Source organism: Eubalaena glacialis, chromosome 1 (genome assembly GCF_028564815.1).
Source record: "Eubalaena glacialis isolate mEubGla1 chromosome 1, mEubGla1.1.hap2.+ XY, whole genome shotgun sequence".
NCBI classification, from domain to species: Eukaryota; Metazoa; Chordata; class Mammalia; order Artiodactyla; family Balaenidae; genus Eubalaena; species Eubalaena glacialis.
The window spans coordinates 31,501,158-31,513,662 of NC_083716.1; the positions used below are offsets into that span (position 1 = coordinate 31,501,158).

General features: G+C 33.0%; 1 protein-coding gene across 3 annotated transcripts in view; it reads right to left on the bottom strand.

The window, feature by feature from the left end:
• LCOR (ligand dependent nuclear receptor corepressor) overlaps positions 1 to 12,505 on the bottom strand; it is a 128,887-nt gene that overhangs the window by 29,238 nt on the left and 87,144 nt on the right. For all 3 annotated transcript variants that reach the window (XM_061211000.1, XM_061210921.1, XM_061211072.1), the window contains exons 5-7: positions 9,310 to 9,442; positions 4,531 to 4,818; positions 1,588 to 1,681 (exon numbers count right to left, since the gene is read on the bottom strand). In XM_061211000.1, the coding sequence (XP_061066983.1) occupies positions 1,588 to 1,681; positions 4,531 to 4,768 (332 nt within the window). In that variant the 5' untranslated portion in view covers positions 4,769 to 4,818; positions 9,310 to 9,442. The remainder of the gene's footprint in view (positions 1 to 1,587; positions 1,682 to 4,530; positions 4,819 to 9,309; positions 9,443 to 12,505) is intronic.

Consider the following 12,505-nt stretch of genomic DNA (forward strand, 5'->3'; position numbering starts at 1 on the left):
TTACAATAGAGAAGGATTATCAATGATAAAACTGGCAACTGGTAAAGCATGCCCAAGGGGAATAATTACATTAACTAGGCACAAAAGTGGAACTCTGCAGAAATAACGGTAAACCAGCTATGTTCTCCAAAAGTCTACAGGGACTCTGACGTTACCAGTAAATAACATATAACAATTCAGCTAAAAGATGGGCAGTACTGCCGGTGCTTTTGTCTTCCAGAAAACACTACCACAATAAAAACATTTACTTTCCATTCAGAGGGACAAACACAGCAATTTCAACAATATAATACACAGACCTGGTGGCCAAGTTTAAAGTGAATCTTAAGCAAGGGATGCATTTATGCAAACAGCACTTAGGCTTCTCTTACATGTGTCCTTAATTACATAACTCAAGTTTTTTGACATATAAATGGAACCAAATGATTTGGGACCATGATGACTTAGATCTATATTTAGTATGAACTACAGTGAAAAAAAAAGGGCTTAAGAAAAAATGGTTAGTAAACTATGCAAAATGGATTAAATTAATATGTTATTTTTAGACTGAATAAAGGAGGAGAGAAAAAGGAAGATGATGAAATTTTAGAGAAAATAAAGGGAGCATTTCAGAAGTCAGTAAAGGAATCCTTCAATTTGAAGGTAATTAAGTTGAAAAAGGTTAGTCCATTTAGTGTCTGCTTACTCCTTTGGTATCTAAACATCTTCCCCATGTTGATATTCTAAAAGTTAAATAAACCTAAATATTAACTAACTTACCAAACTTATGTTTCATATCTAGATGAAGCTTATTTTTGGTCATAACACAGTTTTATGGAAATGCCTTCCCAATATGGCATCTAAGCATCTTCATTAACACCTGACCATTTAAAATGGCTACTATGTACACACAGAGGGAGAATTAGACAATTCTTACATCATAAAATTAGGTGGCCAGAAAATTCACTTTAGTCTGCTAATCATTATCAAAACTGAGCATGTAATAATGTCTTGGCAGCCTAAGATGGTTATCTATCAACATCTACAACCATTCTTATCTAATTAAAAACAAAAAATACACACAATTATTTTCTGAACTGCCACACAGAATTAAAACTGCAGTTCAAATCAACAAACCAAACCAAACCAAACCAAACCAAACCAAACCAAACCAAACCAAACCGAACAAGAAAAAAACGAACAGCCCCCATACTCCATTAGAGATACCAAGGTAAATATTGGAGCCCAATTTTCATTCAACAACCTCAGCACACAAAATACTGCCTTTACATGTGAACTCTGGAATTATTTAGGTTGGGTTTCACACTCCCAAACACTCAACAACAAAAAGTCCAAAGACGTTCTTGCCATATTCCTGATTATTTACTATTTGTACTAAACTGGCAAAACTGATCTATATTTGCCAATTCTAGATTTCAGATTGTGCTTTTACTTGATTGATAGACTAGAAGTAATTTTACTAAAGGTCCACCTATAACAGTGTTATTCTAAAGGATCAAGTTTTAAAACATACAGGGGAGATTGGCATCAATCTTTAATAAACTGTCCCCTATAAAACTGTGGAAGGCCACAAATATTTTCCCTTACCCGTTCCCTTGAGTACTGGAGCAACCTGGAGAATGGCTCAGGGAAGTGCTGCCAGCACATGGACTTTTCTTAGTGGATAGATCAAGTACACCGTCTGCAGAGACACAAAGAAACACCTGAGGATATTAAAAACTGGGAGCAAATATGAACTGAATAGGCTAAAAATGTCAAAGCAGTAGGCTTAGTCAACTAAACAGATAAAACTAGCCATATATTTTGAGTTACGAAACCAATTTATTAATAGAATCAGGATATTTTTCCTCCCGAAGTGACATAAATTTAGCTAAGTTTGTTATATCTCATATATCCAAGGGTTAAATATTTCATTAATAGGGCAAAAGAAAAGGTAAAGCATTAACACTAAAGATGTTAAGATATAGTGAGATATTAGAAATAGCAGTTTACACAGTATGAGGTTCTGCAATGGAACTATGAGACGTCATTTTCTAAATTTACCTTGATCAAAGTATATGAGTTTAATGCCACAATGTCATATGAATTATAAAACCAAATTTCTCAAGAGCTAAGTCTACCTGAAACACCAGGAGTATATAAAAGTTAGATTTGGAAAAATTTAAATACAAAAGTCATTTTAAAAACAAGTTTATATGGTTATAGTAAACATATATAACTGTACAAAATAACATGTAAGATGAACCAGTTGTTAACTGTTTATAATTTGCATGTATCCTAATCACTCTTCGCACACATCTGCAAAACTTGTGTATTTGGAGTCAATCTTTTGGGAAAAATCAGCAGAGATTCAAAATTTACTTGCTGATATTTATAAAGGCAAGGTTTTTCGATGAATAAGCTATTATAAATTGATGGGCAAAGTTTAAGGAAAGAAAGAATGAAACAGTCTTGATACTGATGGGAGCCTCGGGGGACAACCATTTTTTTCTTTTACTGATGCTAGATCAAATCACAAATTCATGTTATTAGAACATAAAATTAGAAGACTTTATTCTCCCCCAAAGACTTTTTTCCCCTCACAGACATGTCTAGAAAAGAAAACTCATAGTCTGAATAACTTTTAAAGCTGCCATTCTGTCCAAAATTAACAGAGAAGAAAGATAATACTCAATGCCTCTGATTTTCAGTTGGCCAGCAGAGATGCCTGCTATCTAGTTATGTTAAAAATCACCTCAATATAGAACCCACTTGGGACTTGTATCTGAGGACACTGTAACTCCCTATTTCAGGCAGTTAGAAATAAATATGCAACTGAGTTTATAAACCAAAAAAAGCCCACAACTCATACACAGTGTTGTCCTTTAGAGTCACTAATATTTCTAAAAACGTAACTGTAATCTTATAGAACCAAGTATCCCATTAGCCATCTAACCCAATTAGATACCTAACAAGCAAATGCACTGCTTAAAATATTTCCAACCAAAGACAGTACTATTTTCATAGTCTGTCTAATCATATTATAGGCAACATATTTTAAATCTACCACTGAAAATATTGTGATTTAAGTTGAAAACACATTAAAATTCATTAGGAAATATACTTTTAAAAATTTTGTTTCATTTAAGGTTTATATGCTATAATCCTATCATCTAGTTCAAATTTCTCTTGTCAAGAGCATGCCGTCAACACAACATACCTCTCAAGCATAACACTAGCCTTAAGAAGTTAGACCAATTTGTATTTTTGTATGTTAATCTCCATGATTAATACTTTAGATACAACCTCTATGCTGTTATTCTATTGTAAACCCGAAGCTTGTAATGCAATATTTAGAGCAAACAGATTTTTAATGAAAGTTACCAATCTGTGGTAAAGAAAACAATCCTCAATAAAATAGAAAAGAACAACTTTACAAACACCGTAACCAAAGGTACAACTAGGAGGTCTAGGAGGCCTCCTGCTAGGAAATCTCTCAGAACTTAAGAGATTTTGATTGCTGTTCACTACACAGAAAGAGAAAGAAGGCAAAGGAAAGATATTCAGAAAAATATCCTTTGATAAGCAACTAAAGCCAGTCCATTAAGTGTCATTCCTTCATAAACAACTTAAAATAAGCAAAATAAAGTTCTTTCAAAGAGGTTCTTAGAAGAATTAAACTTACTTTGCAAAATAAACATGTATTTCTCGCCAATAAATCCACACTTTTATGAGATTTCTATGGCAATAAAATCTCAGCAGTAGATATCACCAATTTACAATTTGTAGTGGTTCAAACAGTGGCAGAGTTGAAATGCTCACTTCATCTTTGTGAAATTAAAGGTAAAATGAGATCACAAAGCAACACGGATATTTAATTGAGAGTAACTTTTCAAAGACTCAAGAAATATCTGCTATGCAAAATTGACACCCTCTTAACCTCTTCACTTAATTAGGATCCTCACCAACAGATTACCTTTTGAAAATACTCTAGTTTATAATACAGTATATGTATGTATGTATGTGTATTCATAAAATACTGAATACAGTTAACAACCTGGAGTGTGTCTACTGTCTTCTCAATATTTCTAACCTCATGAGTTTCTTTTTTTAAAATGCAAATAACACATATTTTTGCCTCATGATCTCATCTGCAGAATATAACTTCTATCTGACAAGATGCATTTATTTCTCAGATAGGTGCTAATCCTAAACATTGATGGAAAGGGGGGAAAGTTAATTTTGCAAAGGGGTTTTAAAAACAATGGATATGACAATGCTTGGGAAAGTGTGAAATACTTCTACAAATATCAAGTAACAGCTGTAACCACCTAACTTTCTGGGTGGTACATCAATCATGACTACGAACTACTGATGGGTAAAGTAGCCAATTTATACTTCTTCTCTATCACTGCAGAGTCAGGAATAATTTAAAAATCACATTAGTTTATCCTATTATTGCTTCTGGTGCCCTACTTGCCAATACTTTTTTTTCTCCCCAAATTAAAAGTATTCTAATTGGACAGAGGAGATCTTGACATCAAACCATACCTTGTTCGCTAGGTTCTGACTGAGACTTTCTGACAGTAAGGTCCAGAGGTGAGTCTTGGTCAGCCATGAGAAGTTTGCTGAGCACAGGGTTCTGAGTAGTTGCAGCCGTGGGAGAGGTGGTGACTGGAGATGCTTTCAGCAGGCTTTGGTTCTTTGTGCTATTGGGCTGGCTGGGGTCCTGAGTAGAGCTATTTTTTGAGGTATATTCAGCAGCAAATTGTTGGATCATTCGCTGCATGATCTCACGGGCCACTAGGGGAATATTGGGGTCGGAGACCCAGGGACTGTCTGTAAACAAAGATTTATTTACTTTTAAAGTGGGACAATGTACTAAAAAGAGACAGCTTTCAAGCAAACAAAATTTCATTTTATTTTTTTTTAAAATGCAATATCCTAAAAATAGTATTCCCTCTTAGAGTTATATTTTTAATCTCCAGGCTTATAAAAGTTGCAGATTTTTAAAAATAAAATTTTAATAAAATTATTTCTAAACACCACCCCCGCCCCCGATTATGAAGTCAAATAAAGGGATAACCAATAGTATATCTTATGGGCAAGAATCACTTACCTGATACAGAAATCCCAAAACCCTTTTTAAATGAAATAATTACTCCCCTGTTTACCACCTACAGATTACATCTGGTTTCCCCTAGATCTTTCCTCAACCATAGCTTCCTATATAATTGAAGAATGGAATGCTCAGTTCATGAGGCTTAATTTACTTTCTGCTAAAAGACTGAAGGCATATCAAGATTATAAAAGAGATAATATTAAGATTCATGATTGGCTAGGGCAATAGTTGTCACACTTTAATATTCATCAAAATCACTTCGAGGGCCTGTAAAAACAGATTGCTGGGTCCTATCTCCAGAGTTACTGATTTAGCAGTTCTAGAGTGAGCTCAGGAACTGGCATTTCTAACAAGTTTCTAGATACTGCTGGTCAGGGGACCACACTTTTAGATCCTCTGCGCTGAGTTTAAATGCCAAATCTCAAAAGCCTAAGACCATGTACTTTTCATAAGTTCTTTATACTCTACCAACCACTGAACACAACAGATAGGGAAGCAATAAAATAAACATCTAAGTTATCAATTTCTAATCAATGTTAATTTTAAAATAAAGACCATATGAATTCATTAACTCATAAAACTTTCAGCACTGGAAGGGACCTTGAAAGTAAAATAAGATGGAAAATGTTTTGTGTAAATATATTACCATCACATCTCTGTCATTAACACACTATCAGGGAGACTAAACGCTTTTTGAGAAAAGCAGAGTTTATGTTTGTTTACCCCTGTATACTCAGCACCTAATCGTGGTGTAAAGTATACATTCATATTAGTTGAGTAATAAAGGGATCAATCAAATCAATCAACAAATAGTTCTTAAAAAAAAAACAATACATGAGATAAATGTGATCTAAAGAGTAAGTGGCCTCTTCAAATTTGTACAGATGGTTAGTGGCAGACCCTTGATTAAAATGTTCCACCCGTGCCCTTTATACTTCCTTCCCACACTTCCTAGGCTTTAGAAGATGGGTCTCAGAAAACCGGAGTTTCCTTGCTCTTTTAAAGATTAACCATAGAAGGTCAATTACTTTACCTATAATATTTTGGAGCTGTAAGGAACTTTGATTTAGTCAGCAAAAGCGACTAATAGCTATTAATATCTATAATCACCACAAAAAACAAACACATTAAAATCACACAGGACTCCCAAGAACAATTTTTTTTCTGAAGGACAACATTCAGGATCAGAAGATAGTCATAAAGTCAGAATATTTACTTAATTCTCTGGAGTTTAACGAGGTTTGCTCTACCAATAATAACATTTCTGTTCTATTAAGAAGTATTTTTAACCTTAAGTTTCCTCTCTATAAATAGAGACTGAGTATGCTAGATGGTTTAAGGATAAAAGTATTCAACTAGGTAAGGTTCAGAAGTTACTACAATCACTGACACTGGTTCCTTAAATGTTTTAATAAACATTTTTAGCCATATACTGCTTTTTTCAATCTCTCTACCCACTGCGTTTTCTTATCAATATTTCTTTCTATTTAAGATCCATTTTTTTCTTGCACAGCATACAATCCTCTGAATGACTGTATATAATTTAATGTTTTAATATGTTATTGTATCTTTTTAACCTCTGAAAGGTTGGATAATATATAATAAAGAAAGCTTCCAAAAAGGAAGCAAAATGAAGTAATTTATGAGATGTGTCTGTGTTTAACTAGATTAATAAATATTAAAGAGACTTGTAAAGAGTCAAAGATTTTAGGATAAAGACCATAAATTGCTACTTTTGAGCTTTAAATGCCTGCAGCATATTTTGCCTCTTTATTGAATAACTAATATAATCAAGAAACAATTCATGTTTACGAATTGATGACATCTCTGCCATCTGAATTTCTACGTCTTTTGAAAGCTTCTTGAACACATTTCATTCTTTCACTTACTTAAAACACAATATCTATAAACCTAGCCATGCTTAGGGGAACATGCACAATTGAGTCAAATAAAAACAACAAATCAGGTCAAAGTTAAAACTACAGAAAAACATGTGAATGCTACATCATAGCCACCTGTTATGTTTTTAAAATGCAAACCTAACTTTTAGGAAAGTGTCAAATTTTCTGAGACAACTGACAAAGCAAGCTGAAAAGAAATGATTATGACAGCTGTAGAAGGTTTATTGTTCTTAAACTGGAATTTATTATAGCGTCCATACCACAAAAGCCTACTTTTATTTGCATCTAATGTTTCTACCTAGCTATATATTACCTGTTCATACTCCGTTATTTAAAACATACAATTTGCAATACTTAGAAACAAAGGACTAAATCCAAATACCTGAATTATTTATTAAAAACAAAATATTCTCCTCAGACTAAACTGCCTGTTATATCTCTGGATACTGAACATTTTTGGTATTAATTTGAAGACTACTAATGCCCATCTTTGAGACATTTCCAAGAGGATTAATAAAATATCTAAAAATAACAATATTAATACATAAAGGGGAAACTTCCAACTGCGAAGCAATAGTTCTTTTTCTGAGCATCATATGCCAGTAGACAGACAGATATACAAACTTAACTTTACATACAATTTCAGAGGATTCTCATCTCTCAAGACTGAGTCCAAGGTAAGAATTCCTCTCCAAAAGGGTATGTGCCCCAAATTAAATTTCTAAATAAGAAAATTTACAAGAATTTTAACCTAAGTTATACCTACATGACAAAGGGATGGGACTAGTAGAGAAGCAGGTTAGAATTCTCTTCATCAATCTGCTTGTGATTAACCTCATTAACTCCCCCTAAGCAAAGAGTGGATGAAAAGTGGTTCCTCCATGTAAATTAGGAAGAGGAGTTCCTCTTTTCAGATAATGCACTTTCCTGCAGCATTAGACCCATGACTCAGTAAACATCCTAAAGGAGAGGAGTAGCAGAGAAGCTGGAAAAATATTTTATTTAGTTAATAAACTGAAAGAACTGATCTAGCAGTCATTTATACGTTAAATGTGAGTCACTTTAATAAAATAATCAAATATTCATAAAACTAACCTTTTGAACATAATTTTGGAATCAGGGTACTTTATGGAAATGGTATGGTGAGCATGGAAGCCTTGGTTGGGAGCTTTAGGTGAGAGCGTACTAGAGGATATTAAAAGAGAAGTGAGAAGTACTAAAAGATTTAATTTTACCTGGGGATCTGATGGAAGAAGAAGAAAAAAAAGTGTCTCTGGAAACAAAAATCTTATGCATTCCTTAATTTCATATGTCACTTCACCTCATACTCACTCCCTTTTGAAAATATTGATCACATTAACCAAAAAACTCAGCTGGTCTCCAAGTGTAACCAACCCATTAGAATCTGCACTTATCAGACTTTTAACTAGTGTACAGGCAAAAATCACCCCTCAAACTTCGGAAAGAAGAAGGAAATTTCCAAAGGAATGAGAGGTGTAAACTAGAACATGTGAAGAAATATTAAAGAAAGTGGAATCACTGAGTCTGCTGAAGATGAAATAAGGATATTCAGCATTATCAGAAGTTTGTAAAAAACTTCTTTAGAGCCTATCATAGTAACCTCCATCTTGGAACTAGAGGGATGGCATAACTAAGGAATACAAATTCATTTAGAAAGAATTTCTCTAATTTTAATAATTTAAATTTTTTTAGTAAAACAAGGCTGTATCAAGGAGAAAAAGTTTGCAAATCTAATTTTCAGATAAAAGTTTATATTTTTTTTCTCCTAATGAAATTTCAGTGAAGAATTACTAAAATTTTACACAGTTTGCTTTATGATTATCAGTGGCTAAAACAGTGATTTTTTTTTTTTTTGGCCGCTCTGCGTGGCTTGCAGGATCTCAGTTCCCCGATCAGGGAATGAACCTGGGCCACGGCAGTGGAAGCCTGGATTCCTAACCACTAGGCCACCAGCGAACTCCCAACAGTGACTATTTATGTAAGAAAATTTGTCTAACAAAATATAGAACTACTGAGACCTTACAATTTTCACACTTTCATAACAATTTTAAGAATTATTTAACTAAATCTTACATGGCACCATCACTGCAGAGCAAAAAGGAGGGAGAGGGGTTGCCTCACCTTATTCCCAATTTAACTTGACCAAAGGAATATAGAGAATTATAAAGTATACTATCAATAAAGAAAAATGTTTTTAAAGGTAATTCTTTTTAAAAATGACATTGAAATTAAGGAGACTAAGATAAGACAAGCAGATGCTAAATGTCATTCTTCACTGGAACCAACCTTTTCTACAAAAGACTGCATTGAGGAACTCTTCTGCTTGTCTCTCGAATCGAATGATTTTTGCTTGCTCTCGTTTAAGCAGAGCTTCTTGCCCAGCTCCCGAAGCTGGTTCATCCAGACCGACTAAGTGTCCCTGCAAAAATATTTGGTGAAATATTTGCACAGAAATCTTTCCCCATTCAATATCAAAAGCACAGATCCAAAATCAAAGACAAATGTTAGTAACAGATAAGACAAATCATTTTAATACAATTAAAATATTTTAAAACTTCAGGATAATATTTATCTCCACAAAAGTACAAAAAGCAAAATGAATATAAAAATATGCTTTGGGTGTTTTTATCCATGTTTTTTGATTATGAGTTTTGTTTAAAGGTATAGGTTAATTCTAGTTAAACTATAATTACTAAAGGGAAAATTTCTTTGAGCATTCAAATACATCGGTTCTTATTACACTACAGCAACAGTTTATAGACAACCCAACTCAGATAAAAAGATATCTTAAACACCAAATCTCATTTGAGAATCATGTTTGCCCTCCTAGTATGAGATATTTTCTCTAGACACAAAACAAACATTTCAAATGGGCCATTAGGAGGGAAAACTCAAAAATAACGTACCTGAATTCCTAATTCTGTCCCTAGAGTACTATTTTATAAATGGTAACTTTCGAATCTTTAGTGGGTTGTGAAATTAGTAGGTCAAAACTAGCACTAGAAGAAAAAAACTGAAAAATAGAGTGCACTGCATTATAAGAGTTAAACAGTTCAGTATCTTAAGGGTAAAAATTTCAGTATTTTATATATATATAAAATACTTATATATATATATATATATATATATATATATATATGTTTGCAATATAAAAATGTGTGTCCTAATCACAAAGTTTCAAAATGCTGCACTAGACGACTCCCAGAATATGCTCTCAGACTGCAGGAGCACTGGACTAGGGTGACAAAGCTTTACACTTACTTCCGCCCTTGTAGCTAATAAACAGGAAACTATGATGGTAGAATATAAGAGTATGAAGAAAAAGTACATCTTTTAAGAGTTCAAGTGCATATAATTTTCTTCACTGCAATGTATCAACACATACATTTACTTATACCATGAAAAACTTAAAAGTGCTCTAAATAAGAAAATGGGACATACCTTGGCACAATGAAAAGGAAGTAAACAAGATACCGAAGGCATGTTACAATCCACAAATGATTTCCTCAAAAATTTTAAGTACACCCAATGATATCTGCAATTGGTTTTCTATGATTTCCCCATCACCGGTCTGTGTCAACAGTGCAACCAAAATATGTATTTTGCAAAGACACATTCAGCATCAATTATATATTGTAAATAGTTCACTATGAAGAACTCTTGCACACTCGAATTAAAACAACGATCCCTTAACATTTCCATGTAAGACATATTAAGTTTGCCACATAATTAGTTTAAAATTTTTTAAACAAAATATTTTAAATGTTATGAATCATTACAAAAACCTCTATTATAGTTGTATTTGCCAACATTCCCTTCTATGGATTAAAGAAATTATTAAGAAAGTAACTTTTAAAAATGAATCACAAAAAATAATCTAATTTTGATACAGATTCAACATTTAAAATGTATCAGGAACAGGTATTAGAGAGTTCGATAAAATCCTCATTTGCATTATACTTTAATGCCATTTCATTGTTTATTGATTTTCAAAAATCAGACATTACATGGCACAACTATACTTAAGTCCTTAGCCCTACATTCAGTCAGTGTAGTCAGACTTTGAACAGAATATCTATACTTAAACTATGTTTAATGTAGCATTCAGGCTACTTTCTAACCTAAATCAACACAGGGCAACTAACCTAGCATTCAGTAAGGCAGTTGCTACATATTCTTTATTGAACCAAACACCAATTTTATCAACTTGTACTCTGAAATATACAGCTTACTTTTAGTTGGTTCCTAATAATTACAGTCACATCTATTCATTTTGTTTTTAAAGAGTTTTACTGAGATATAATACACACACAATACAATTCACCCATTTAAAGTAAAGTCGATGCTTTTTTAGTATATTCACAGAAGTGTGGAACCATCACCATAATCTAACTTTAGAACATTTTTGTATCCCAAAAGGGAACCCTGCACCCAATAACAGTCACTCCCCATTCTCCCAACCTTGGTCAATCACTGTATTATTTTCTGTCTCTATAAGACTTAACTAATTCTGGAAATTTCACATAAATGGAATTATACAATACTTGGTTTTTTGGTGATTGAGTTCTTTTTCCTAAAATAATATTTGCAAGGTTCATCCAAGTTGTAGCATATATCAGTATTTACTTCCTTTTTACTGCCAAATAACATTCCACTGTAAGGATATACAACATTTTATTCATTCATCAGTTGATGAACTTTTTTGGGCTGTTCCTACTTTTTGTCTACTGTGATATGAATAACGCTGCTTTTAGTATCTGTGTACAAGTTTTTGTGTGGATATGTATTTTCATTTCTCTTGGATATATACTTAGGAGTGGAATTTCTGGATCATATGGTAACTATGTTACCATTTTGAGGAAGTGTCAAACTATGTTCCAAAGTAGCTACACCACTTTATATTCCCAACAGCAATGAGGGTTCCAATTTCTCTACATACTCATGAACATTTGTTATTTTTTTGATTACACCATCTTAATATACGAGAAGTGGTATCTCGTGATTTAGATTTGCATTTCTCTAATGACTACTGATGTTAAGCATCTTTTTGTGTGCTACTGGCCAAATATCTCCTTCAGAGAAATGTATACTCATACAGTTTGCCCAGTTTTTAATTGGGCTATTTATCTTTTTACTGTTGAGCTGTAAGAATTCTTGATATATTCTGGATACAAGTCCATTATCAGACATAATTTGCAAATATTTTCTCCCGTCCATAAGCTTTCTTAACACTTCACTGATGCTACTGTTTAAAAGTACAAAAGGTTTTAATTTTAATGAATTCCAATTTGTCTATTTTTTCTTTGTCATTTGTGCTTTTGGTATTATCTAAAAAAACTAGTGGTTAACCCATGGTCGTGAAGATTTACTCCTATGTTTTCTTCTAAAAATTTTATCATTTTAGGACTTACTTTTGGATCTATAATCCATTTCAACTAAATTTTTCTGTATGGTATAAGAAGGGGTCCAACTTCCTTTGTGA